The sequence below is a fragment of the Fundulus heteroclitus genome, unplaced genomic scaffold (genome assembly GCF_011125445.2).
Source record: "Fundulus heteroclitus isolate FHET01 unplaced genomic scaffold, MU-UCD_Fhet_4.1 scaffold_54, whole genome shotgun sequence".
NCBI lineage: Eukaryota > Metazoa > Chordata > Actinopteri > Cyprinodontiformes > Fundulidae > Fundulus > Fundulus heteroclitus.
Window position 1 is genome coordinate 1,874,023 of NW_023396967.1, and position 23,990 is coordinate 1,898,012.

The 23,990-nt window shown below is 39.9% G+C and overlaps 2 protein-coding genes across 3 annotated transcripts in view; both read left to right on the forward strand.

Annotated features, from left to right (window-relative positions):
* Positions 1-18,923, forward strand: part of dnah12 (dynein, axonemal, heavy chain 12) — a 44,155-nt gene extending 25,232 nt beyond the window's left edge. Inside the window, exons 44-73 of the mRNA XM_021316294.2 lie at positions 750-911; positions 1,037-1,231; positions 1,454-1,587; positions 1,670-1,832; positions 1,942-2,022; positions 4,255-4,431; positions 4,546-4,677; positions 4,757-4,846; positions 4,929-5,069; positions 5,148-5,389; positions 5,486-5,633; positions 5,729-5,874; positions 5,999-6,213; positions 6,314-6,506; positions 7,478-7,670; positions 7,764-7,936; positions 10,062-10,202; positions 10,311-10,469; positions 10,584-10,879; positions 10,960-11,213; positions 13,319-13,459; positions 13,536-13,673; positions 13,750-13,983; positions 14,061-14,249; positions 14,891-14,994; positions 15,080-15,284; positions 15,416-15,553; positions 15,642-15,733; positions 16,845-16,912; positions 17,769-18,923. Of these exons, the coding sequence (XP_021171969.2) occupies positions 750-911; positions 1,037-1,231; positions 1,454-1,587; positions 1,670-1,832; positions 1,942-2,022; positions 4,255-4,431; positions 4,546-4,677; positions 4,757-4,846; positions 4,929-5,069; positions 5,148-5,389; positions 5,486-5,633; positions 5,729-5,874; positions 5,999-6,213; positions 6,314-6,506; positions 7,478-7,670; positions 7,764-7,936; positions 10,062-10,202; positions 10,311-10,469; positions 10,584-10,879; positions 10,960-11,213; positions 13,319-13,459; positions 13,536-13,673; positions 13,750-13,983; positions 14,061-14,249; positions 14,891-14,994; positions 15,080-15,284; positions 15,416-15,553; positions 15,642-15,733; positions 16,845-16,912; positions 17,769-17,962 (4,938 nt within the window). The 3' untranslated portion in view covers positions 17,963-18,923. The remainder of the gene's footprint in view (positions 1-749; positions 912-1,036; positions 1,232-1,453; positions 1,588-1,669; positions 1,833-1,941; positions 2,023-4,254; positions 4,432-4,545; positions 4,678-4,756; positions 4,847-4,928; positions 5,070-5,147; positions 5,390-5,485; positions 5,634-5,728; positions 5,875-5,998; positions 6,214-6,313; positions 6,507-7,477; positions 7,671-7,763; positions 7,937-10,061; positions 10,203-10,310; positions 10,470-10,583; positions 10,880-10,959; positions 11,214-13,318; positions 13,460-13,535; positions 13,674-13,749; positions 13,984-14,060; positions 14,250-14,890; positions 14,995-15,079; positions 15,285-15,415; positions 15,554-15,641; positions 15,734-16,844; positions 16,913-17,768) is intronic.
* Positions 18,924-19,000: 77 nt separating this feature from the next.
* Positions 19,001-23,883, forward strand: asb14b (ankyrin repeat and SOCS box containing 14b). 2 transcript variants are annotated; one of them, XM_012862268.3, is made up of 10 exons: positions 19,001-19,069; positions 19,514-19,677; positions 20,993-21,045; positions 21,131-21,262; positions 21,343-21,501; positions 21,591-21,836; positions 22,072-22,240; positions 22,331-22,865; positions 22,969-23,122; positions 23,243-23,878. In XM_012862268.3, exons 2-10 carry the CDS (start codon positions 19,553-19,555, stop codon positions 23,416-23,418), a joined length of 1,749 nt encoding a protein of 582 aa, XP_012717722.2. In that variant the 5' UTR covers positions 19,001-19,069; positions 19,514-19,552; the 3' UTR covers positions 23,419-23,878. The 2 variants fall into 2 exon arrangements, with proteins under 2 accessions (XP_012717722.2, XP_021171980.2); XM_021316305.2 differs by lacking the exon at positions 19,001-19,069 and having other exon boundaries at positions 19,675-19,693; positions 23,243-23,883.
* Positions 23,884-23,990: the final 107 nt, after the last annotated feature.

A 23,990-nucleotide genomic window follows, 5' to 3' on the forward strand; every position in this document is an offset into this window, starting at 1 on the left:
TTTTCACCCAGTACCTGCTTCAATGAATTTCTGATTTGTTTAGTGGGTTAGTAATAACTCAAATATTCTCCCACCTGAGCTGTAGATCTCTCCAGCTCCTCTAGAGTTACTGTGGCCCTACTGGCTGCTTCCCTGATTAATTATCTCCTGTTTGTTAAGGTGGACGGTCACATTGTTGTATTTTTTGCAGTTCTCTGAGATTTTCCAAGCTTTAGATATATTTTATAACCTAACCCTGCATTAAACTACTCCACCATGTTTTCTCTGACCTGACACACAAAATCCGTAAAAAAAATGTATAATTTTGTAAATGGACTAAAACTGTATAACGCATATCTTTTCATTCTAACCACACCAAGGACTACGAGTCGCATCCATCCATCCTCACTAACACATTCACACACAGAGAAACTGGTTTGTCCAGTCTCTGGCTTCAAACATGGGTGCAGGAAAGCTGGAAACCACCACCTGACTGCCAAAAGACTAGTCTTCATGCTGAGCCACAGCTGCCCCCTTCAGTCCACTTCACAGTGGTGCACTATTTAATGTAGGTTTAACACGTACAATATCCCAATGCATGCACACATGCATCGACGCATCAAAGTTTGCAGTTGCAACATCACAAAATGACTAGAAGATTGTAGGGTGGGAATGTCTTGCAAGGAACAGCATGTTTCACCTTTAAATGGTTGTTTTAACATTCGCTTTGACGATATGGCCTATTTATATATACGATCCAAACATTGTAGATGCTACTGAAGAATGCTGGAGTTAAAGGTCAGAAGACGGTGTTCTTGTTAACCGATGCCCAGATCAAGGATGAGGCCTTTCTGGAAGATGTGGACAGTGTCCTGAACACAGGAGAGGTACCCAATCTGTTTGCTGTAGATGAGAAACAAGAAATCATGGAGGTAAGCTACTGTAAACTGTTTTAAACTGTTAAAAAGAAAGGTATTACTTGTAAAAAAAAACAACAACAAAAAAAACAGACTTTTTAGAAGTATGTTTAAAACATTTTTCTCTTTTTTTTTTGCAGACGATACGTCCTATTGCTCAGGCTGGTAACAAAAATCTGGAGCTGAGCCCATTGACCCTCTTTGCCTTTTTCATTGCACGCTGCAGAGAGAACCTGCATGTGATTGTTGCCTTCAGTCCTATTGGAAACGCCTTTCGAAATCGGCTGCGGCAATTTCCGTCTCTTATTAACTGCTGCACTATTGATTGGTACCAGGTACTTTATGCAATGAGACAATTATTTGTATAACACATAAATTGAAGTGCATTGAATCTCACATGCTCTAAAATAAAAAATAAAAAAAACGAATGTTGCTATCATGAAAAAAGGCAAGTAAAAATCAGATTAGAGGGTTGACTGATAGGCAGCGAAATCTGACTTCATATTTGTTCATGTCTGTTTCATTTCACGTTTCATTTCCTTTGTTGTGCCCTTCAGCCATGGCCCGAAGAGGCTCTTGAGCGAGTAGCCAATTGCTTCCTGGGTTCACTGGAAATGAGTGAAAATGAGAGGAAAGAGGTCATACCCATCTGCAAAACCTTTCACACCTCTGCCAAACAACTCTCACAAAGGTGATTTGTGTTGATATGAAACTTTCATCAGTGAGATACATGAAGATGCAAACATTTAGTTACGCTGTTCTATTAATTTCAGATTCCTAGCTGAACTAGGGCGCTATAATTATGTGACTCCCACATCCTACCTGGAGCTGATCGCTACCTTCTATCAACTCCTGACTCAGCAGAGAAACATGGTCATGAAGGCAAAGCAGAGGTATACAAATGGTCTGGATAAATTAGCCTTTGCTGAATCTCAGGTATGTGGACAAAATGAAATGCAAGTTTTTACCAGATGTGGTTTACTTGTTACTCAGTTTTGGTCTTTAAAATGTCAACAATGACTGCAGGTTAGCTCTCTTTGTGCAGGTTGCTGAAATGAAGAAGGAGTTAGAAGATCTACAACCCAAACTTGAAAAGGCAACGATAGAAAACACTGAAATGATTAAGGTAAACAGCAGTCACGTCTTTATTACATCTCAATATCAGCATTACAATATTTTAGATCTGTGGACAGTGATTTAATTCCCAGTAAACACAGAACAAGTAACCTGGTTTTACTGAAATGCTGTTTGGTCTACAGCAAAAAAATGTGACTTCTGTTTTAGTGTCCAAATTATTTAGTTTTAGACTCATCTGTCTAGAGAACATTTTTCCAGAAGGCCTGCTTTTTGTCAAAGCAAACTTCAGACTTGACTTCATCTTTCTTTTAGAATGCTGAAGTTTTCTCCTTGCACATCTCCAGAAAAAGTTAAACTTGCTTCGTCTCTTTCTGATTGTACGGGCATGCCCTTTCATATTAACAGTGACAAGCCTTTTGTAGGTCCTGTGATGACATTTTAGGCTTTTTGGAACCTTCCTTTGGCACCTCCTGGTCTGCTTTCTGGGCAACTTGGCTGGATTGCCAGACCAGAATATGTGGGCAATTGTTTTAAACGTCCTCTAGTTGGACACTATTTTCCGTGCAGTGGAATGGCTGATTGCAAATCTACTGAAAACCTTTATAAATTCCTTACCAGACACATAGCCTCTTACAGTCTTCTTTATGAAGGTCTCAGACAGCTTATTCTTATGGTTTCTACGTTCACTTCAACACTCAGAAGGACACCAAACTAAATGTCTGAATTTGAAGCAGGGTAAATCCCCTTCAAAATGCTGACATGTGATATTCTTTTTTATTTTTATTTTGTATTGGTGGAAATGATGACAACATTTTCTGGTTACAGCATGTTCTACCTTGAATCAGTCTAAAAAAGAGAATAAACAGCTAGAGGTGCGCAAGTGTTTTTCATGTTGTCTCCTCTATTCTGTCTGTCACCCTTTTACCATATATACCATCGTTCTTAGTAAGAAACACAAAGATAAAACAGAGGGAACATTAACATGTTGCATTATTTAACCTCTAAAGTTGAAAAAGATTTCAAGTAATGAATTTTAAAAATAATAAAAGAGTATATTTTCATACATTAGGTAGTTCCTCATTTGTTTCAGGCTAGATTGAAACATGTTTTCTAGCAAATTTCCCCCAGTGGTTAACAAATACATCCATCTGACGATTCACAGAAGAAGTATTTTTTTTCCATTTTATAAATAACCGTGGTCTCCTCATTCCTCATTCCACAGTTCATGCTGGATCATGCATTTTCTTCATTATAGTTTTCCTCCCAGCTGCCAATAGTATATTCCACAAGTATCCATTTATTCCTTTAAGTTGTGGAGGTTTGTATCGACTAAGGATATTCTAATCATGTGCATACCTATGTGCAATTTTACAAGTGGAAATCATCTATCAGTAGAAAATAATTGCTTTACCAACATAAACCTGTTGACACAATATACCCGCTAACTTCAAAGTCTTTTATTAGTTCATTACAAAGCTCGTAAAGGCACACACGGAAAGAGCTTTAGCTCTACTTGCCTCTAACCTCTCTAAAATATTGATGCACAGTGACTGAATACATAAGCAAGCCACACTTTTCAGATTTCATAAAATAAATCCATTTTACTTAAAGGAGCAATAAGCAGTAGTTCATTATTTTAGATAGAGAGAACTAAAAAACAGAGATTTGAAGAACTAAAGGTATCTTTTTAGATGGAATATGGTATGATGCCACACGCCAGCTCTCTGTGTTGTTCTCCATTCTCTGGTTTACAAGCCGTACGTGCATGTATGTCCATGTGAATAGCTGCCACTCAGGGCTTTGCTCCTCCCTGCCCATAAAATGCCACCGCACTGTAGTGTAAGAGAGCTCATCCAGTAGATCGATACGTTCACCTCAAGAAGATCAGGACCCAATATTACCACAAACAAAACAACGGTCTTTGGCAAAGAAGGTTTCATGTACGGAGAGAGACAAAACGAAGATTAACATTGGCCTTGCGTTTCCACTTGCAGCATGTGTGGAGGTAGAGAGTTCAGATGGTGCTCAACAGCCCACCTAGTGGTGAAATTCTGCTTATAGTTCCTTTAGCAATCCATCCATCCATCCGTTTTCTAACACGTCTGTCCCTTGTGGGGTCGTGAGGGCTGCTGGTGACTATCTCCAGCTGTCAATGGGCCAGTCTATTGCAGTCCTTTAGCAATCTATAACATTAAATCCCGACTAAACAACATAGATGTATGGATCCTTTGGAAGGCCCTGTGTCTGAATGTAAATATGACTGTCATATGGGATTTAACAGATTATTCAAGAGGAATCAGTTGAAGTAGAAGCCAAAAGTAAAGTTGTGCGAGTTGATGAAGAGGCAGCAACTATAAAAGCCAATGAGGCTCAGGCTCTGAAAAACGAGTGTGAGAGCGAATTGGCTGAAGCGGTCCCTGCTCTGGAAGCGGCTGTCGCTGCCCTGGACACATTAAAGGTTGGTGCTCACCGCCTGCGTTTCGTTTTAAGACTAATATACGCATGTAAATCCTTGCAATAAAAAAAACAAACAAAAAAAGCAGAATAGGAAAAGCTGTCCGTGTTGTTTCAGCCTGCTGATGTCACTATTGTGAAGTCGATGAAAAATCCCCCCTCAGGAGTGAAGCTGGTGATGGCAGGCGTATGTGTGATGAAGGACTTGAAACCAGATAAGATAGCTGATCCAGCTGGGACCGGAAAAAAGGTTTGAAAGAGTGTAAAAATGAATTTCGAAGATGTCCTGATTGACATTTTTTTCATTGTAAATTGTTTTATTGGTCTAGGTCCTTGACTACTGGGGTCCAAGCAAAAAACTACTGGGTGATTTGAACTTTTTACGAGACCTCAAAGAGTATGATAAAGACAACATTCCAGTAAGTGTGATAAAATTACTCAAATGTTTAAAGTTAATTTCCTAAAAAAGAAATTTGTTTTAACCGACTTGCTGGATTACAGGTCCCTGTGATGCAGAAAATCCGGAGTGAGTACATGACTAATCCTGACTTTGACCCCAGCAAAGTGGCTAAAGCCTCGTCTGCTGCAGAGGGCCTCTGCAAGTGGATCAAAGCAATAGAGGTTTATGATAGAGTGGCAAAGGTGCAGTACTTTTGGTCACTTACAAGACTTGCATACAAGTTGCCGTGTATAGGTCTCAGCAAGTCTCTTTGGTTTTAGGTTGTGGCTCCAAAGAAGCAGAGTCTTGCAGAGGCAGAAGAATCCTTGGCTGTCACCAATGCCCTGCTAGACCGGAAGAGAGCTGAGTTAAAAGAGGTTGAGGACCGCGTAGCGACGCTTAAGCAGACCTCCGAAGAGAAGAGGGAGGAGAAGGCTCAGCTGGAATTCCAAGCGGATCTGTGCGCCAGGAAGCTGAAAAGGGCCGAACAACTCATTGGAGGTCTTGGTGGAGAGAAGACCAGGTCACTATGATGTTGCAGAGTGTTTACTCTTATATTTGTTCCAGCTGTCATGAAAGCATACAATTGATTTGTTTTGTGATCCGTTCGGGGTCTTAGATGGTCAAAAGCAGCAGATGACCTGCAGAACACATATGACAACTTGACTGGAGATGTCCTTATTTCCGCTGGTGTCATTGCCTACTTAGGGGCTTTTACATCTGGCTTCAGACAGAACTGCACAAAGTTATGGACCAGTCTCTGTCAAGTAATAGGCTTCCCTTTGTTTCTTTTTTGTTCACTTTCCTTAGCTTGTATATTCTTAGCTGCTTATTGTTTCTCCTTTGTTCCTAATGTGTTCAGTCCAAGAAAATTCCATCATCGGATGACTTTTCTCTCAGCAAAACTCTGGGAGATCCCATTAAAATCAGAGCGTGGAACATCGCAGGTCTTCCCAGCGACTCTTTCTCTATTGACAATGGTGTCATTGTCAGTAATTCTCGCAGATGGTATGTTCGTATTTGTGTAATCTACTGCTGAAAATGTCTCATTTTTTACTTAAAAGTATTTTGAGAAGCACTGTTTCATCTGACTAAATGTGAACAAAAGGTCCATCCTTTTTTCTCCTTGTAGGCCTTTGATGATTGACCCTCAGGGTCAAGCGAACAGGTGGGTGAAGAACTCAGAGAAGGACAATAACCTTAGTGTGATTAAGTTAACAGATGGCGACTACATAAGAACCTTAGAAAACTGCATCCAGTTTGGAACACCCTTACTGCTGGAAAATGTAGGAGAAGAGCTGGACCCTTCTCTAGAACCACTGCTGCTTAAACAAACCTTCAAACAAGGTGCCGTGAATCTCACTGTGTGAAACACTACCACTGAGCCAACTGTTTTAACATTACGAAGTTCCATTTTACGTTTTACAAACTTCTTGTTGTTCCATAGGTGGTGTGGATTGCATTAGGCTTGGTGAGAGTGTGATCGAGTACTCGGTGGATTTCCGTTTCTACATCACGACCAAGCTCAGGAACCCACACTACCTGCCAGAACTGGCAACCAAAGTGTCTCTCCTCAATTTCATGATCACACCAGAGGGCTTGGAGGACCAGTTGCTGGGGATTGTGGTTGCTAAGGAGAGGTAGCACGAAAGGGTCACTATTTACCCCTGGAATGTGTTGAAGGAAAATGTCAGGATTTTATTTGGGATTCTGTTAAAAGGTGATAATCAGTTAGCATCCAACCGAATGGCACCTTCATTCGGTCTAAATCCGGGTTAGTTGGTCCCAGAGGCTGGAGGTCCAAGCTAATCCAAGAGCGCCAGAGACCACGCTCAACTTCTATAGTCGTAAAAAGAGCTCCAATCTCAAAAATCTGAAATTGTTTTAAGCAATCACTTTTTTATGAACCTTTAAACCATCATCATGTTTACATTGAACATTTTGTTTTAATGTTCAACGTAAACATTTTGTTTTACACTGAAGCTGATTATTAATATTTTTCAGTAATGAAGCAACACGCCACCAGTGATATTCCTGTGCGAAACACCCACTGAGGGCAGAAAATTTCTAGTTATAGAAACTACCTAATAAAAGGAGAAAGGCAGTGAAAATATCAGTGAAATATAACTGCCTTGAACTGCTGTTATATTTTTGATTTTTACCCTGCCTTTCCTTTATTAACAGTTATACTGACCAGATATGTTTTATAGGTTTTGTTTTCTTTTTACAAAGGAAAAGCATTTATGGTATACCTCCTCCAACCTAAATAATAATTAGCTTCTGTGTAAATAATCACCCATTTGAAATGTGATGAGGATTTGGAGTTATAAAATACTGTTTGCATAAACTGTGATAAGGTTTTAGAGATGCAGTCATTTAAAAACGGTGGAAGTCCACTTTTGGTCTTGGTCCCTAGAGATCGACCTTTCTAAATAATGTACTGAATGAGGATGCAATGAGAGCTTTTTGCTTCAGATAAGATATTCCTTGGTTAGACCCTAATAACAGAACCTTACCTCAAATATCCTGACCTATCGCTTTAAAAACGAATTAGTGTGTGTTACCAGATATTTAGTTTGTAACACCACTGATTTGTTTTTTTGCACTACAGGCCAGAACTGGAAGAGGAAAGAAATGCATTGATCCTGCAGTCTGCTGAGAATAAGAGGCAGCTAAAGGAAATTGAAGATAAAATCCTCGAAACGCTGCAGTCTTCTAAGGGAAATATCCTGGAAGATGAGAGTGCTATTCAGATTCTAGACTCTGCAAAGATCATGTCCAATGAGATATCTAAGAAACAGCAAGTATGAACTGTACTTAAAAAACAGATAATTATGAAGAATTTAATGAGTCAGATGTACTTTTAATGATCCCTTTGGTGTTTTCATATTTCCAAGATTGCTGAAAAAACAGAGATCAAGATTGCAGAGTCTAGAGAGGGTTACAGACCTATTGCCAAGCACTCATCTATCCTGTTCTTCAGTATTGCTGATTTGACCAACATAGACCCGATGTATCAGTACTCTCTCAGCTGGTTTGTGAATCTCTACATTAACTCCATACAAGACAGGTGAGATATACATGGAAATGATTCAGTTTCCCCAAAACATAAATACACTTAAACAATTCTGTTGGTACCCTGGGGTTTTTCCTCATAAGTTTAATGGAAATTGTTGCCCATAGTTTGCACATAACACAATCTGAGAATTGACAAAGATAATTAATACACAAACTCAGTTAACTGGCATAAGATCTTGAACCTATTTTTATTTTTGCCAGCAATGCGCCATCACCCAAAGTACTTTCATTGTGTCTTTGAAGACTTAGTCACAACATGTAGAAAAACATATACTATGCTTTAAAGCAGCACTGTGTGCATTTTTAAGTATTAGGCAAATCCAGACAAGTTTATTTGTATAGCATATTTTAGTACCAAGACAATTCAAAGTGCTGTACATGAACAGAACATAAAAAAAGAAGAAAAACAAAATACTGGGTAAAGTACATTGCAGTGGGATAGTAGCAGTAATTTAAGATATGTTGGAGTACAAACTTAATTTAATAAAGTTTCAGTGAACTACAACAGTAATTTCATTATTTTAGATAGAAATAACAAAATAATTGTTTTGTGAAGCACTAATGGTATCTCTTTAGATTGGCTAAAGATGTTGCTGTTTATCTGTGTTTTTATCCTTCGAAAATAGGCTCATATGAGCTGATGGTTGAGAGGGCAAGGGGAAATGGGTGCTGAGTGCTGGAGCAGAGATAGAGAAAGGTGTGGCTTGATACACATCTTGTTTTGGTGTACAGACAATGCTCAAGCTCCACCTAGTGGTTGAAAATCACTTATTGCTCCTTTAACATTTAAAGGCAACTCTAAACAAATAGGTTGGCTTCTAACCTTGATTTAAAGGAACTCCGGGTTTCAGCTCTTTTACAGTCTTCTGGTAGTTTGTTCCAGGTAAGTGGAGCATAAGAACTAAATGCTGCTTCTCCGTTTTTGGTTCTGGTTCTGGGTATGCAGAGCAGGCTTGAGGGTTGAAACAAGTCTGTGATGTATTTTGGTGCTCAGCTATTCAGTGATTTTTAGAATAACAAAATAATTTTAAAGTCAATTCTCTGAGATACAGGGAACCAGTGTAAGAACTTTACAACTGGAGTTATGTGTGCTCTACTTTCTTAGTGAGGATGCAGTCAGCAGCGTTCTGAATCAACTGCAGCTGTCTGATCGACTTTTTTGGCAAACCTGTGAAAATACCCTTGCCCAAAACGCATGGATTAGTCTTTTGAGATTATTTTTTTAGTATTAGCTTAATTAGCTTGAGATATTCAATTCAATGTTATTTATTTTGCACCAATTTACAACACATGTCATTTCAAGGCACTTTACAAAGTCAAATTCAAGCAAATCCAGATTGGTCAAAAAGTTTCCTATCTAAGGGAACCCAGCAGATTCCATCAAGTCTTGACAAGCAGCTTTCACTCCTCCTGAAAGAGCGTAGAGCCACAGTGGACAGTCGTCTGCATTGTTGATGGCTTTGCAGCAATCCCTCATACTGAGCATGCATGAAGCGACAGTGGAGAGAAAAACTCTCCTGTAACAGGGAGGTAAACCTCCAGCAGAACCAGGCTTAGTGTAAACAGTCATCTGCCTCGACCGACTGGGGATTAGAGAAGACAAAGCAGAGACACAAAAGAGCACAGAAGTACACATTGATCAGGTGTGTCTATTATGAAGACAAAAAAGACAGAGAGAACAAAAAGTTAAAAGCTGAAATAACAACAAACAATACAAATTGGAGAACAGTAGGAGAACACAGCAGAGTGGCAAAAATAGATTGTGATGTCCTCCAGCAGCCTAACGCTATAGCGGCACAACTACAGAGATAGCTTAGGATAACCTAAGCCATTCCTATTATAAGCTTTGTTAAATGATTTACTAGGCCAATATATAGCACTTGCCATGTATCAGCTGGTCCTAACTGGTCGGCTATCAGAATCAAAATCATGGAAGAATACTGTTTAATTTAGTGACAGTGCAGTGTTGCCAGTGGCCTTCAGGGTCACTAAACCTGGAAGTTATGGGTCTAGTACAACAGTGTCTAAAAGTTAAAAGGTGCTGCTTTAAATTTTTTGGAGAAAGACAATGACTGTTCTTCGCCTAAAGTTTGTTTTATTTTACTCTTACTGATTAGTAACAAATCCAAGATTCTGGAAAGAAGACTTCAATACTTAATCGATCACTTCACCTACAACCTGTACTGCAACATCTGTCGGTCTCTCTTTGAGAAGGACAAGTTGCTCTTCTCCTTCCTCCTCTGCTGCAATTTGCTCCTGTAAGTAAAGATAAAACAATTTATTTATTTTTTAGTTTTATTGCAACTGACTATGTTATGCATTTGTGTATTTTTTTTTTTTTTACATCTATTACTTTACTTTCTCAGAGCAAAGGGGGAGATAGAACTGTCAGAATTCATGTTCTTGCTGACTGGGGGAGTAGGTCTGCAGAACACTGTTCCTAACCCAGACCCCAGCTGGCTGCAGGACAAGAGCTGGGATGAAATCTGCAGAGCCAACGAACTACCTGGGTTACAAGGCATAACGTAAATATGCAGTAATCGTTCAACCAAACACATTGGTAGTCGTTTCTTTTTACATCTCCAATTTACTGTTGTCTTTCTTGTAAATAATGAATTTGCGTGTTGTTTACTGCACAGAGACGCTTTCATGAAGAGTTCAGGCGACTTTAAGCCTGTTTATGACAGTAAGGAGCCTTGCAGTGTTCCTCTGCCTGCGCCTTGGTGTGACCGACTCAGTAACCTGCAGAAAATGATCATTATTCGATGTCTCAGACCTGATAAGATGGTGCCAGCTATGACTAAATATGTATCTGGCAATCTGGGGAAGAAATTTGTCCAGCCTCCTCCTTTTGACTTGGGTAAGAGCTATCTGGACTCCAACTCCACCATCCCACTTGTGTTTGTGCTTTCTCCAGGAGCTGATCCTATGGCTAGTAAGTCTTTCAGTACCAATGATGGATTTTCAGTAAGCTTTTTAGAACGTTCCCTTGTTAAAAATAACGTCTTCCTGTAGGCTTGTTAAAATTTGCCAATGACAAGAACATGAGCGGCAACAAGTTCCAGTCTATCTCTCTGGGTCAAGGCCAGGGACCTATAGCTGCTAAAATGATATCGACGGCCATGCAGGATGGAACATGGGTGTGTTTGCAAAACTGTCACTTGGCTGTTTCGTGGATGTCAAGCCTGGAAAAAATCTGCGAGAACTTCAGCCCTGCAACATGCCACCAAGACTTCCGCCTCTGGCTCACCAGTTACCCCTCATCTAAGGTAAATGTTCAGTCAACACATTAATGGGAAGTGGAATTAATAAAGATGCATGGTGTTCAATATCTTTTTCAAAGAAAAGTCTGAAAAGTGTGTTTATACCTTTTCAGCCCTGCTTACAATATAATGACTAAATAAATTGCAATGACTTGGTACAAATAGGCTTGTGTGTGTAAATTGATCTCAGTACAGTATACACATACATGTACTGTGGCTCAGTGGGTACAGTAGAAAAGCTGTACCCACTGAAGGTGCATCCGGAAGGTTGCGGGTTTTCTTCCAGCTTCCCCTTGTCACATATTGATGTGCTCCGGGGCAAGGCACTTAACCCTACCGATCTGCGTATAGGTGTATGAATATGTGCGCATTAGTGAGAGCAATCGGGGGAATGTGGCTATAGTGTAAAGTGCTTTGAGTGGTCAGTATGACTGGAAAAGCACTATAGAAGTTCAGTCCGTTTACCATAAAAACCAAAACCCAATGAAAGAGGTCAGAGAAAGAGATCATAAAACTATATCCCATGTTTTGAACAGCAGAGTGCCATTCAATCCATCATAGAAAGAGCATAGGATAACAGAAAACTAACCTAGATGTTGCGGTCGACCTAAGCTGACAGGCTGGGCAATGAGAGCAAAATTATATAAGCAGCTAAGAGGACTATGGTAAATCACGATGAGACATAGAGATCCACAGCTCAGGTGGGAGAATCTATCGATACGACAACTACAGTGATAAGTCCTTGTTGAAAGAAAGTCACATTTTTCTGTTAGCAGTTTGCCACAGGCCATTTAGAAGACTACTAACAAGGCAATGATATCATGACGTGGGATGGATATTCTTCAGCTAATCAAAGACGATAGGATGCTATTGGACCTATGCTATATGGAGTGTAACAAACAGCCATTTGTTACGTCTAAGAATAAACCTTTAACTTTAAACTTGAGCACTTTAACTGCCATATTTTGCATTTTATATAGCACACAGCACTTTAAGTAAGCATATTTGCACATTTCAGAAATAATTTCACACAATTGATTTTATAAGGGTTTATTGATTATTGACTTTAATTTTTCCTGGTTTTAGATCCAGTGGCACTGCAGCACTTTAATAGAGTGGTTGGGCCCTGGAGAAGCAGGGTGACAGAAATTAGAGTACCAGCAAAGTCAATATTTGTGCAATATTGTCATTTAGTCCTTTGTGTTTAGTGAATGACATTTTGTATTTGTACTTAGCTTGTCCTTGTGTCCGGGTCCATCACCTAAAAGAGGCCCGTGCTGAAACGAGTGCCTTAAGAAGGTTCCGGGCCTGATCATGGCAGGGAAAGGGGGCCAAGTTGAGCTGTTAGTAGTTTATGTTTTTTTTTTTTTTTTTTATCTTTGGTGTTTGGTTTAGGATTTTATGTATATAGCTTGGGGTTTTATATAGTTTATGGTTGTGGTTATGGTTTATGGAGGGTTTTAGATAGTTTTATGTACTTATCTTGACATACACACCCCTGGGAGAGTTTTAGTGGTTTTAGCCAGTTAGACAGTATTTAAGGCGCCTGTTTCATCACTTGCTGTTGTGCTACTGGAGAAGACATTGCTCCCCCAACTGCCATTGCAAATTTTTTGGTACATGCGTTTCATGTAAATAGGCATTATACAAATAATTAAAAATTGTGGACCACGGCATTTCCTGCCTGTGCATCTCTCCTTGTGCACCCCACGTACTCCAACTACTACAGGCCATTCTATATTACATGGAGCTAAAGGTAAATTTTATAAGAAAACCTGGTAGAGATTTCAGTAGACTTGACAGTGAGGTAAAGGTTTACCTTCCAGCAGAGCAACCAAGATCGAAGGACGTGTTACAATGTCCCAGTCAAAGTCCAGAGGCTTCCCACATAATCAAACTAATCCTTACACTTCACACTAATACACTAGATTGTGCGGGTGTGTCACAGAAAATTTTAATAAAATACAATCAAGTGTTGATGTAACATGACAGAATGTGAAAACATTAAAGGGTTTGAACACTTTTGCAAGGCACTGTACATAAATGAGTTATAAACAGTTGGCCAATGCTGATCAAGTCATGTAAATAACAGCGTTTATATTTGGAATCAGTTTCCAGTGACGATCCTTCAGAATGGGGTGAAAATGACCAATGAGCCCCCAACAGGACTTCGTCTAAATCTCCTGCAGTCTTACCTGTCAGACCCTGTTTCCGACCCAAACTTCTTCAGTAACTGCCCCAAGAAGGAGCTGGTGAGTCAGTCTCAAATGCATTATTTAAAATCTGTTGTTCTCAGAGCCTTTTATAACTTGTGGACTTCTTCATTAGATTTGGGAAAAGCTCCTGTACGGATTGTGCTTCTTCCATGCTCTTGTTCAGGAGAGGAAAAAGTTCGGCCCACTGGGTTGGAACATTCCCTATGGCTTCAATGAGTCTGACCTCCGGATAAGCATCCGACAGCTGCAGGTATCCTGTGCAGTCTTAGCTGTGGAGTCTTTACTGTCACAAACTCTAAAACGTCTTTTATGTCTTATATCTGCAGCTGTTCATAAATGAATATGAGGAGGTGCCTTTGGAGGCCATAACATATCTGACTGGAGAGTGTAACTACGGCGGCCGTGTGACAGACGACTGGGATCGGCGGCTCCTGCTGACCATCTTGGCTGATTTCTACAACAAAGACATTATTGAGACGTTTCGCTACCCTTTTTCGCCCAGTGGAGAATACTTTGCTCCACCCAAATCTAGCTATGACGATTATGTTCTGTTTATTAAGGTATAAAACATCTTCAAGTGAGTAAAGGTGTTTCCCTCTTTCCCCCAAAAGCGAGTAACAAGAACTTTGTGTTTCAGAATCTCCCATACAGCCAACAACCCGAGGTGTTCGGGATGCATGAAAACGTAGACATTTCCAAAGATCTGCAGCAGACCAAACTGCTTTTTGATTCACTGCTACTCACTCAGGGTGGAGGAGCAAAGGGAGGGGGCGGCTCCGGGAGTGACAACACCCTGTTTGACATAGCTAATGACATCCTTACCCAGGTATAAAGCAGGTTAAACTCCTCTTTCGTTCAGCAGTTTTAGATTGGGGATTTTTTTTCTTAATCTCACTAGTACATTAGTATGTTGAATTGAGGCTTGACCTGTTTTTGGAAACAGCACAGAGAAAGTTCAGTACACATAATGAAGATCAATTCAGAAATCCTGTTGATCTATGACAATAATACTGGGAAAAAGGGAGAAAATCCCTTTACAGACACACAAAAAGAAAAAGAGAGTCATGAAGAAATAAATCCACAGAGAGCGTCAGAAAAATACAAAAACTGAAAATAAAGAGAGAAAGAAATACAGTGAAAAACAATTAGAAGTGCTTTATTTTTCTGTTGCTGTTAACAGCTTTAGTAACGAGTGTTTGTGGGAATAAACCTTTGATTTTAAAGAAGTGCCATATGTTGATGAAAGTTGGGAAGTTGCTAGAATGGCTTTTGGTAAAGGAGAAAGGAGGCTGAAGGCCAAACGTATGAAATGAAAAGTAAATTATACTTGAATGGCAAGTGACTCAGAACTGGCAGTCATTTCGTTGACTTTAAGTGGCTCCAGCTGTATTTTATAATTAGATTTTTCTTGTTTTATTGTGAAGACAATTTGTGAGATAAGTGCATGTTTTGCTCTTTTTTTTCCAGCTTCCGAAAAATTTTGACACAGAAACAGCTCTCTTAAAGTTCCCAGTCCTTTATGAAGAAAGTATGAACACAGTCCTTGTTCAGGAGATGGAGCGCTATAACACGTATGAACAAAGAATAGTGGTTAACTTTCATTTAAAAGCTCCACAATCATTCTGACTAACGTAAACCCCTGACTTGGTTTCTTAGGTTGTGCACCACTATTCGTGTGAGTCTACAGAACCTGTTAAAAGCTATTAAGGGCTTGGTGGTGATGGATTCAGAACTGGAGGCTGTTGCAGGCAGTTTGATTGTCGGCAAAGTCCCTGAGAAATGGGCAAAGCGCTCTTACCCAAGCCTGAAGCCGCTGGGCAGTTACGTCAATGACTTTCTCTCTAGGCTTAAGTTTTTACAAGTGAGAACATTTTATTATCCTCCTAAAGAAACTGTGTAAGGCAAATTGTATTTACACATAGGTTGAATGTAAGTATTTTGAGGTTTTCTCAATTTTTCTTCTATTTTCACTTTTACATTGTCTGCCCGTAGGTTTGGTATGAGACCCAAAAGCCCATCGTGTTCTGGCTGTCTGGCTTCTTCTTCACCCAGGCCTTCCTAACCGGGGCAATGCAGAACTACGCCAGGAAATACCATGTCCCCATCGATCTTTTAGGCTTTGAATTTGAAGTATAAAACGCTCACTTTGTCTTCACATGTAGAAAATACATTCTTATTGCTTTCTGACGGTGACTTGGTGTTTGGTTTCCTCCTTCAGGTTCTTCCGATCGACTCGTCGGAGACAGCGCCTGAGGACGGTGTTTTCATTAACGGATTGTTCCTCGATGGAGCTCGTTGGGACAGAGGAAGGTAGATGTAAATAGCAGGTTTAGACATAGGATAAGACGTGTACAATAAAAATCCAAAAAATAATCTGCAGGGTAAGATTTGTATCCCATATGTAATAATGAATGGAAATATAATCTAAAACAATGTCAGTTTTCTCACCAATGGATCTTTGTGTAGCTTATGTCTAAAAATTTGACCACCAACTGCTGGTCATATTAAAGTTCAGGCAATGTGATCTTGAGCAACGTAACTCCAACCTCTATCATAACTCTAATCTAAAAAATGAACCTGCTCTTCTCTGAACAAACTCTTCAGATGATATCTACGGGATGTAAGGATTGGCAGCCCTGAAATGTTTAAACATGCAGCGTGAACAGAAATGTCCTTTGTTACTGACCACTGGATTAGAATAGGATTTTTCTGAGGCTAAAGAAGGGAATGTGTGTCTGGTAAGTAATGGTCCAGAGACCAGGAAGACACAGTGTGTGCTGTTCCCCCCCCCCCTCAACAGAAGTGGTTCAACAGTTTTATTGTTATTGAAAGTGATAGAGCCACCACTACCATTTAGGTAAGAGTAGCTAGATGAGCTCACCATCCATCGCAGCATGAGGCTGACGAGCAAACTGAAGAGGATCTCCTGCAGCTTTTGCCTGTGGTGTCTCAAGTAAACTTGCTGTTACTTACATGCTATGAGTTACAGATCACGTCTCAATATTTAGCTGAAAACCAAGGCCTTATTTGGACAACTAGTGACACTTTTCATCATATTTATAAATGTATTATCCTTGAACTTGGATTGATGTGACATGTTTAGTTTAATTGATTGATTGATTGCTTTATTCAACTGACTCGTGGTCCACAAAGAGATGATACACAACAACACGACATAAAAAACAAGAAAAAAAATAATAAAAATCTTATAAAAAAAGACTTGCATACCAATGTTTCCACAGAGCCGACTGGAATCTTAGCGCACTAAGAGAGGAATGTGAAAACATTACAATAAGACTGTTCAATGAGCTACCCAAACGACATAATAATTTATTTCAATAATAATATTCATTATTTTGTTATTGAAACTTAGATCATGCAGGAAAACTGAATCCATTTTTGTTTATCTTTCTGTCATCAGTGGAGTTCTGGCTGAGCAGCACCCAAAGGTACTGTTTGACTCCATGCCCATCATCTGGATAAAGCCTAGTAAGTCTGACTTTACTGTATCCATTACTAGTCTCAGGATTATAAACGTTTGTTAAATGCCATTTATGCCTTAAATCTAGTGTTTTGTAGAAATAAATCCCGTTTGTCTCACCAAACTATCATCGTGTTTACATAATGACAATAAGGATTCTTGATTCTTGAAGTGAATCCCCTTTGTTCTTTTTCACATTTGGTAATGTTACAACTCAAAACTTTAATAGTTTTTATTGAGATTTTAGGTGATAGAAAGCATAAAGTAATGTATATTTGTGAAGTGGAAGGTAAATGGTACTTGGGTTTAAAATCTCACTGAGTAATGGCAATAGCAAAATTGTTGGAATTAATGCAAATCACATGTTTAAAAATGTGTAATATAATTTCATAAAACCAGGTATCATTTTCTCTCCACTTTTATCAGAATCTCCTTTATTAGCCAAGATTTTGAGCACGTACAAAGATGCTCACAGCATACAGAGATTAAGTATAAAAATACAAACTTTAAAGCAAAACCAATAAAGATTAAAAGGAGTAGTAGGTACATGACTGTTTATGTAGAGCCTATTTCTTGTTTTTTCCATACAAAGAAAATAAAAAATGGCAGGTTGTGATAATGCATCACATCATCATTTGTTTTTCTATTACAGAAAATTAATTAAATTAAAGTTTGTGGTTGTAACGAGGGAAAATGTGAAAGGTTCAAGGGTGTGAATGCTTTTTTAAGAAACTTTATGTTTGAAGTTATTTTCGTAAATCCATTTTTATTTTCATATTCTATTCATTTTAATTGTCTCCTTATCTTTGTCCTTGCCTTTCTGATGTGCTTCTTCATTACTTTGTGTACGTCTCTCGGCCACAGCTGAAAAGAGGAGCATCGATGGGGCTGGACAACTGTATGTTTGCCCTCTCTATAAGACCAGCGAGAGGAAGGGGACTCTCTCTACTACTGGACACTCCACCAATTTTGTCATTACAATGACGTTGCCCACTAGCAAGCGCCCGCAGCACTGGATTAAGCGCGGCGTGGCCATGCTGTGCCAGCTTGATGACTGAGACCAGAATATATATTGATGGGGGCTCAGGCACCGCATAATAGTGTTTGGAAGTATGAAAATAAACATAATGCCTGCATTTCACAAATTGTCAAGTATGTCTGTTTATAGATCGTGACATGATGTTTGATCATACTTTTTTTTTTCCAAGCAGTTAGTATTACACAAAGTGGCAAAATGTTTTCTCTAGCTTTAGTATAAAATGCTGACTAATCGCAGTTTTCAGCCATCAGGAATGATGGAGCTGGCATAAAAAAAAAATGCAATAACGTTTGGCAATATCGTTCTTTATCAAATCATAGAAACTTATTGCCTGGTGAATTTGATCTCTGGCACACATTGCACTTTTTTTTCTCTACGACTGCCGCGCATAACAATATTCCTAGCTTCATTAAATACTTGAGTGATGAAGCATTCTGAAATCGCAGACTTTTGATTTCATCTTTCGGTTATTTCAGTGAAATGGCACCAACTGCACCTCAGTAAAATAAAGAATGCCCTAACAGCACATACAATTATCATGAAACTACTTTCTGTAATTATAAACATGTATTAAATAAGAATTCCAGTCAATGACTTTTAATCGGGCTAAACTAGTTTTACTGGAAACAAGCTTGTAAAGCCTGCAGCCTGTCAGGGCAAATAATTACTGCCGTTTTACCGGCCTATATTTTGCTTCTTTTATGATCCCATTGTGAGACGATTAAGTCTGTTAGCTTACGTGTACCTCAACTATGAAACCTCACAAGTCATTAATGTGCAACAAAGTAACAAAACGAAAAACTATCTTCATTTCAAATGAATCTATATTTTAAAAAGGAAATTGAAATGGCACCATCCTTTTGTTTCTGTAATGAAAGGCTGTTTTGTTGTAACTGATGAAGATAGCAGGTAAGTGTTTAAACATCATTTAAAGATCTATTTAAACTGTGCAGCTCTTTGCAGTGTTAAGTGGGTCAGAGAGAGGTGCTGTTTGTAAAAACCCCGTGATCTGATATTTATGGTGGGGGGGGGGACTATAAATAGCTGCAGTATATGCGTGTGGACCGGGGAGCCCACTGGCTGACAGTGTGAAAACTGCCAGTGGAGTACTGCCATTTTGCTTGAGGTAAACACTAACCGGCGAAGGAACATTTTATCCGGTTAATTAGTCAACGTTAAGGGCCTATCCCTTTGAGATGTACTTGTATCTTTAAACGTTTTTGTGCTCTTATGTTGACATTTATTTTCACTTTTGACGTCTTGCTGACATTTCGTCTGCTATGTGAAGTTTATTGTGTAAGAAATGCTGTCTGTGAACGTATGGCATGAACCTTCGTGCTTTTGTTTCAACATTTTTGTAACAGAAACTGTTGATTCTCTGGACATCTGTTCGAACAGTTGCGGGGCTTGGTGCAACAAACTTGCAAAGAATTAGGACAGATTGTAAATAGATTGTTTGGGTGCAGCCAAATGCATGCTATTCACAGCTTAAATTGTGTTGTGTCTTGAGGGCGGCAAACACTCAGCTCGGGTATAAAGTTATTGTTTCCTTTTTGGATGTTTCCTTTAGAGACACCTTCGTCAAAATTGCCGTTTTCCCGACTATGAGATGAGCTCTGAAACAGGAGATGACTTTGATCAGTCGGAGGATGACCTGGATGAGGACGAGGCGACGCAATACATAATTGAACAAAGCCTGATTCAGTATAGGAAACTGAAGGGGTTGAATCCGAGGTTAGAACCTCTTAAGGTTTGGTTAGGATACACTGAAGAAAATAAGTACTACACATACCAACCTTTTTCCTCAGTAAACAGATATTTCTGATGTATATTAACATGCAATTCATCCGAGATGCTGGTGACAGCTGACATAATCCTCACGCACAAAATATCAAAACAAGTAATCCCATCATTTAAATTATGTTTTTAAAAAGTCTAATCGATGACGCATAGAAAGGTTTCTAAAAAGGTATTGCACTAGAAGCATGACATGATTCAAAGCAAAGAGCTCTCATGAGCCCTCTCGACCTTGTTGCAAAAAAAAAAAAAAAAAACTGATGCCGTTGGCTGGAGAGGATGTTTTTTAACCTCTGAACGTTAGAGTGAGCACTGTTTGGACTATCTGTAATCTGGAAGTGAAAAGAGCACAACTTTTGTAAGGTGTTCCTTGCAAGACAAGGAAGTCTGGGGCTGTTTTTCAACATGCAGCGCTATCAGACCAGACGCCATCGTTTAAAGAAGGATAGTTAAGAAATATATCAGGACATTCTTGATAAGAATACGTGGATGGATGAAACAAGAGTGTTTTTTAGTGAGACAACGGCCCCAAACAACCAGCCCAGAAAATTATCAGTCAGGTTTAAAAGAAGAAGATGAAGCTGCAACAAGTGTCCAGTCGATCATCCAAAAGGAATCCAGTTTAAAATCTATTAAATGACCTGGAGATAAGAGGCAAGGCGAGTTTATTTCACTTTTCAGTAACAGGATGATTTAAAGTGCTGTACATGAACAGAGAAAACATTACTTAGGAAAAGAAAACGTTATCAGACGTCTTTAGTTTCATTGTAAGTAACAACTTCATTACTAACCTTCAAAGCGTAGTTGTTTCAATTCATACAATAACAAACATGCAGACAGCATCATAAAGCATAAAACATGTTCTATTCATAGTAAAAAAAATAAATAAATAAAAAATAAACTAAGTAAATCCTTGGGGGTTTCTGATCTAAAGTAGTTTTAAGCAGGCTTAAATGTTATTCATAGACTAGGAAGAATGGATCAAAATTACACCTGAGTAAAGTAGGCAACAGGAAACCTCTTTCAGCCGTCATTACCAGTAAAAGGCTTTTCTACTGAGTATTGAATACATTAGACTGAAGGTGTTCAACACTTTTTCAACATCGTAATCCACTCATGTACATATCTTAAATATTGGACTTATTTGAAACGTATTTACTGAGAAAACAGGTACTTATTAGACCCGCTGTATATATTTCTTAAAACCTTGTTCACGTGTTCATTTTCATTTTTAAAACTACTTATTCATTAGTGACCTAAAGCCCAGCCAAGACCCCGATGAGATATTCAAAGCCATCAAGGATGGTAAGCTGATATTTGTAACTTCTTAAGGCCCTTCTTTTTCACCATCGTGTGAAATATCATACGCACTGAAGTTTTTCACATTTAGGAGATGAGGTTGCGCTGAACAGACTAGCAGAGCAACCTGAGACTCTGTCTAGAGTCGACGAGCGAGGATGGATCCCCCTGCATGAGGCCGCAGTGCAGGAGAACAAAAAAATGCTAGAGATGATCTTCTCAGGTGAGAGCTGCCAAAACATCTGACTGTGGAAACTCTTACTTTGATTCTTTTTGATTCACATGTGTGTGCTTTGGTTTCAGCATCACCTCCGGGAGCAGTTCAGTGTCGCACTCTGAAGGGTGAGACGCCTCTGTTTCTAGCTGTGGTCCATGGCCTGAGACAGAACGCCACATTCCTGTTACAGAATGGCTGCAGCCCAGATGTTCAAAATGATGAGCAGGACTCTCCCTTGGTGGCAGGTATCAAATTTCAACTCATTTTGCAAAGCTTAACACTACCCAAATGCTCTGACCCTGTCCGTTTCCCTCTCCTCCTCCTTGGCGCGAAGCGATTCTGAACGACCAGTATGACTTGGCCACACTCTTGCTTCGCTACAATGCCGCCGTCGACCAAACAGGACCGCTAAACAGGACCGCGCTGCATGAGTCTGCCTTTTTAGGTCTGGAGAACTTTGTGTATCTGCTGCTGGAGTCAGGCGCCAACCCAAACGCGGTGGACGTCAAAAAGAAAACTCCACTTGCGCTGGCTGCGCAGAACGGACATCTGAATGTGGTGGAGACTCTGTTGGAGAAAGGTAAATAAGGTGACATGCACTCCTTTTTGAATAGCACGGGAAGGGTAAATATAGGCTAACGCAAAAGAAGAGAATGTGCAACTCCGAACTGCATGAAGCAATCACTCAGGTAAGATGTGTGAGAAATGTACTATTGCCTTTGTCATATAATAGACATCAAGAAGTGACACCCTCCCCCTCTTAATTACAGAGAATAAAAGCCCTAAAAACCTGTGCGATATGTATTATATTTAAGGAGCCCATGTGAGGTCAGAGTCGGAGTCGGGTACCGTGCTATTTGATGCAGCAGCATCAGGAAACCCTGATGTCATCTCCTTGCTCTTGGATCATGGAGCAGATCCCAACCTTCCTCTCTACAGTGGGCACCTGCCAATTCACCGCGTGGCATACCACGGGCACAGACTGTAAGGGATGTCAGAGTTCACCATCTCGTTTTTTTCCAAACAAGCTTCCGGCTAATATCGGGCTTTAACTCTAGAATCTGTCTCTAACAGGGCGCTGGAAATCCTCATCCCTGTCACCAAGCTACAGGCTATCAAAGAAAGTGGAATGAGTCCACTCCATTCGACCGCAGCTGGAGGACACGCCCAGTGTTTAGAGATTCTGCTCAAAGCGGGCTACGACCCAAACTTCATGCTGCACCCGAGGGTGCGGCGCAGCTACGAGGATGAGCGCAGGTCGGCCCTCTTCTTTGCCGTGTCCAACAACGACCTCTACTGCGCCCGCTTACTGCTGGAGGCCGGAGCGATGGTGAACCAGGATCCCGTCAACTGTCTGCAGGTGGCCCTCAGACAGGGCAACTATGAACTCATCAACATCCTGCTGAAATACGGAGCGAACGTCAACTACTACTCCCGCATCAACACCACTCACTTCCCCTCGGCCCTGCAGTACGCCTTGAAGGACGAGGTCATGCTGAGGATGATCCTGAACCACGGTTACGACGTCAAGCGTTGCTTTGACTGTCCGTACGGCGGCAGTTCTCACGACTACGCTCCTTGGACAACCTCTGTCATCAAAGACATGGTGGTAAGACAAACCTGCAAGAAAGTCAGATTGTTAAGTGGGGGATAACCTTCTCAGATTTATATTGGAGAGTGTGATGCCTTTTTTTTTTTTTAACCCTTTACAGTTCTGTGAGGTTATAACAGTGTCTTGGCTGAAGCCCTTATCTGGTCAGGTGGTGCGCATCATGCTGGACTACACAGACCATGTCTCCTTCTGCCCTAAACTGAAAGACACCTTGCAGCAGCAGAAGCAATGGCCAGAAATCTGCCACATTCAACGTGAGAACCGTTCTAATCCGTCATCGATGATGGATGGATTACCCTTCTTTCGTTTCTTTTTGTCAGATGTATCCTAAAGCGTACTCACAGCGTTTGTTTACTTTTTTTCTTGACTGACAGGAAGCACCCGGAGCCTGAAGCACCTATGTCGGTTGAGGATAAGGGAGCACCTCAGCCGTCTGCGCTTGAGAGCCCCAGTTTTTATCAACTTCCTTCCTCTCCCTCCAAGACTGAAAGACTATCTACGTTTTAAGGAGTTTGATGTTTACACCAGGGGGAGCATGGTTAACCCCTGAAGAAGACAAAGTCAAAGATGTTACTGACATCAGCATGTCTGATGCGTTCCTGGTACATTTATGTTAGATATTACCATAATTAGATTTTTTTTGTGTGTGTGTGTGTATTTGTCTTGAGGTATGATTTGCATAGAACTATGTGCGGCCTTCTCTTTAAAATATTTTATTATCAATACCTTGTATAATTATTTACTCCTGTTTATACAAAACTGTTTTGTCTGAGGTCTCTTAAAGACAAAAAATAGTAAAAAATAAATAAATAAAAATCATTGTATTTCTATCCCTTATAATCTAAGATGCTTTTCATGGGTAAACCTAAAAAAGGGCAGGAGCTGTAAATTTAATAAAATGTGTCCAATGTCTACGGACGTGTCTGTATGGCAAAAACGCTGCCTCTACAGCACTACTCAGTGGTGGAGAGACGAATTGCAATAGTGGTGAATCAAATTCCACTTATTTATTTCCCCTCATCTTTATCTCTAACCGTACATTTATGTCATAAGGCGCGCCTGTTGGTTTTGGTGAATATGCGTCTAAGGTCTTTCTAGCCCATAAAATCTAAGCTGTGTTTC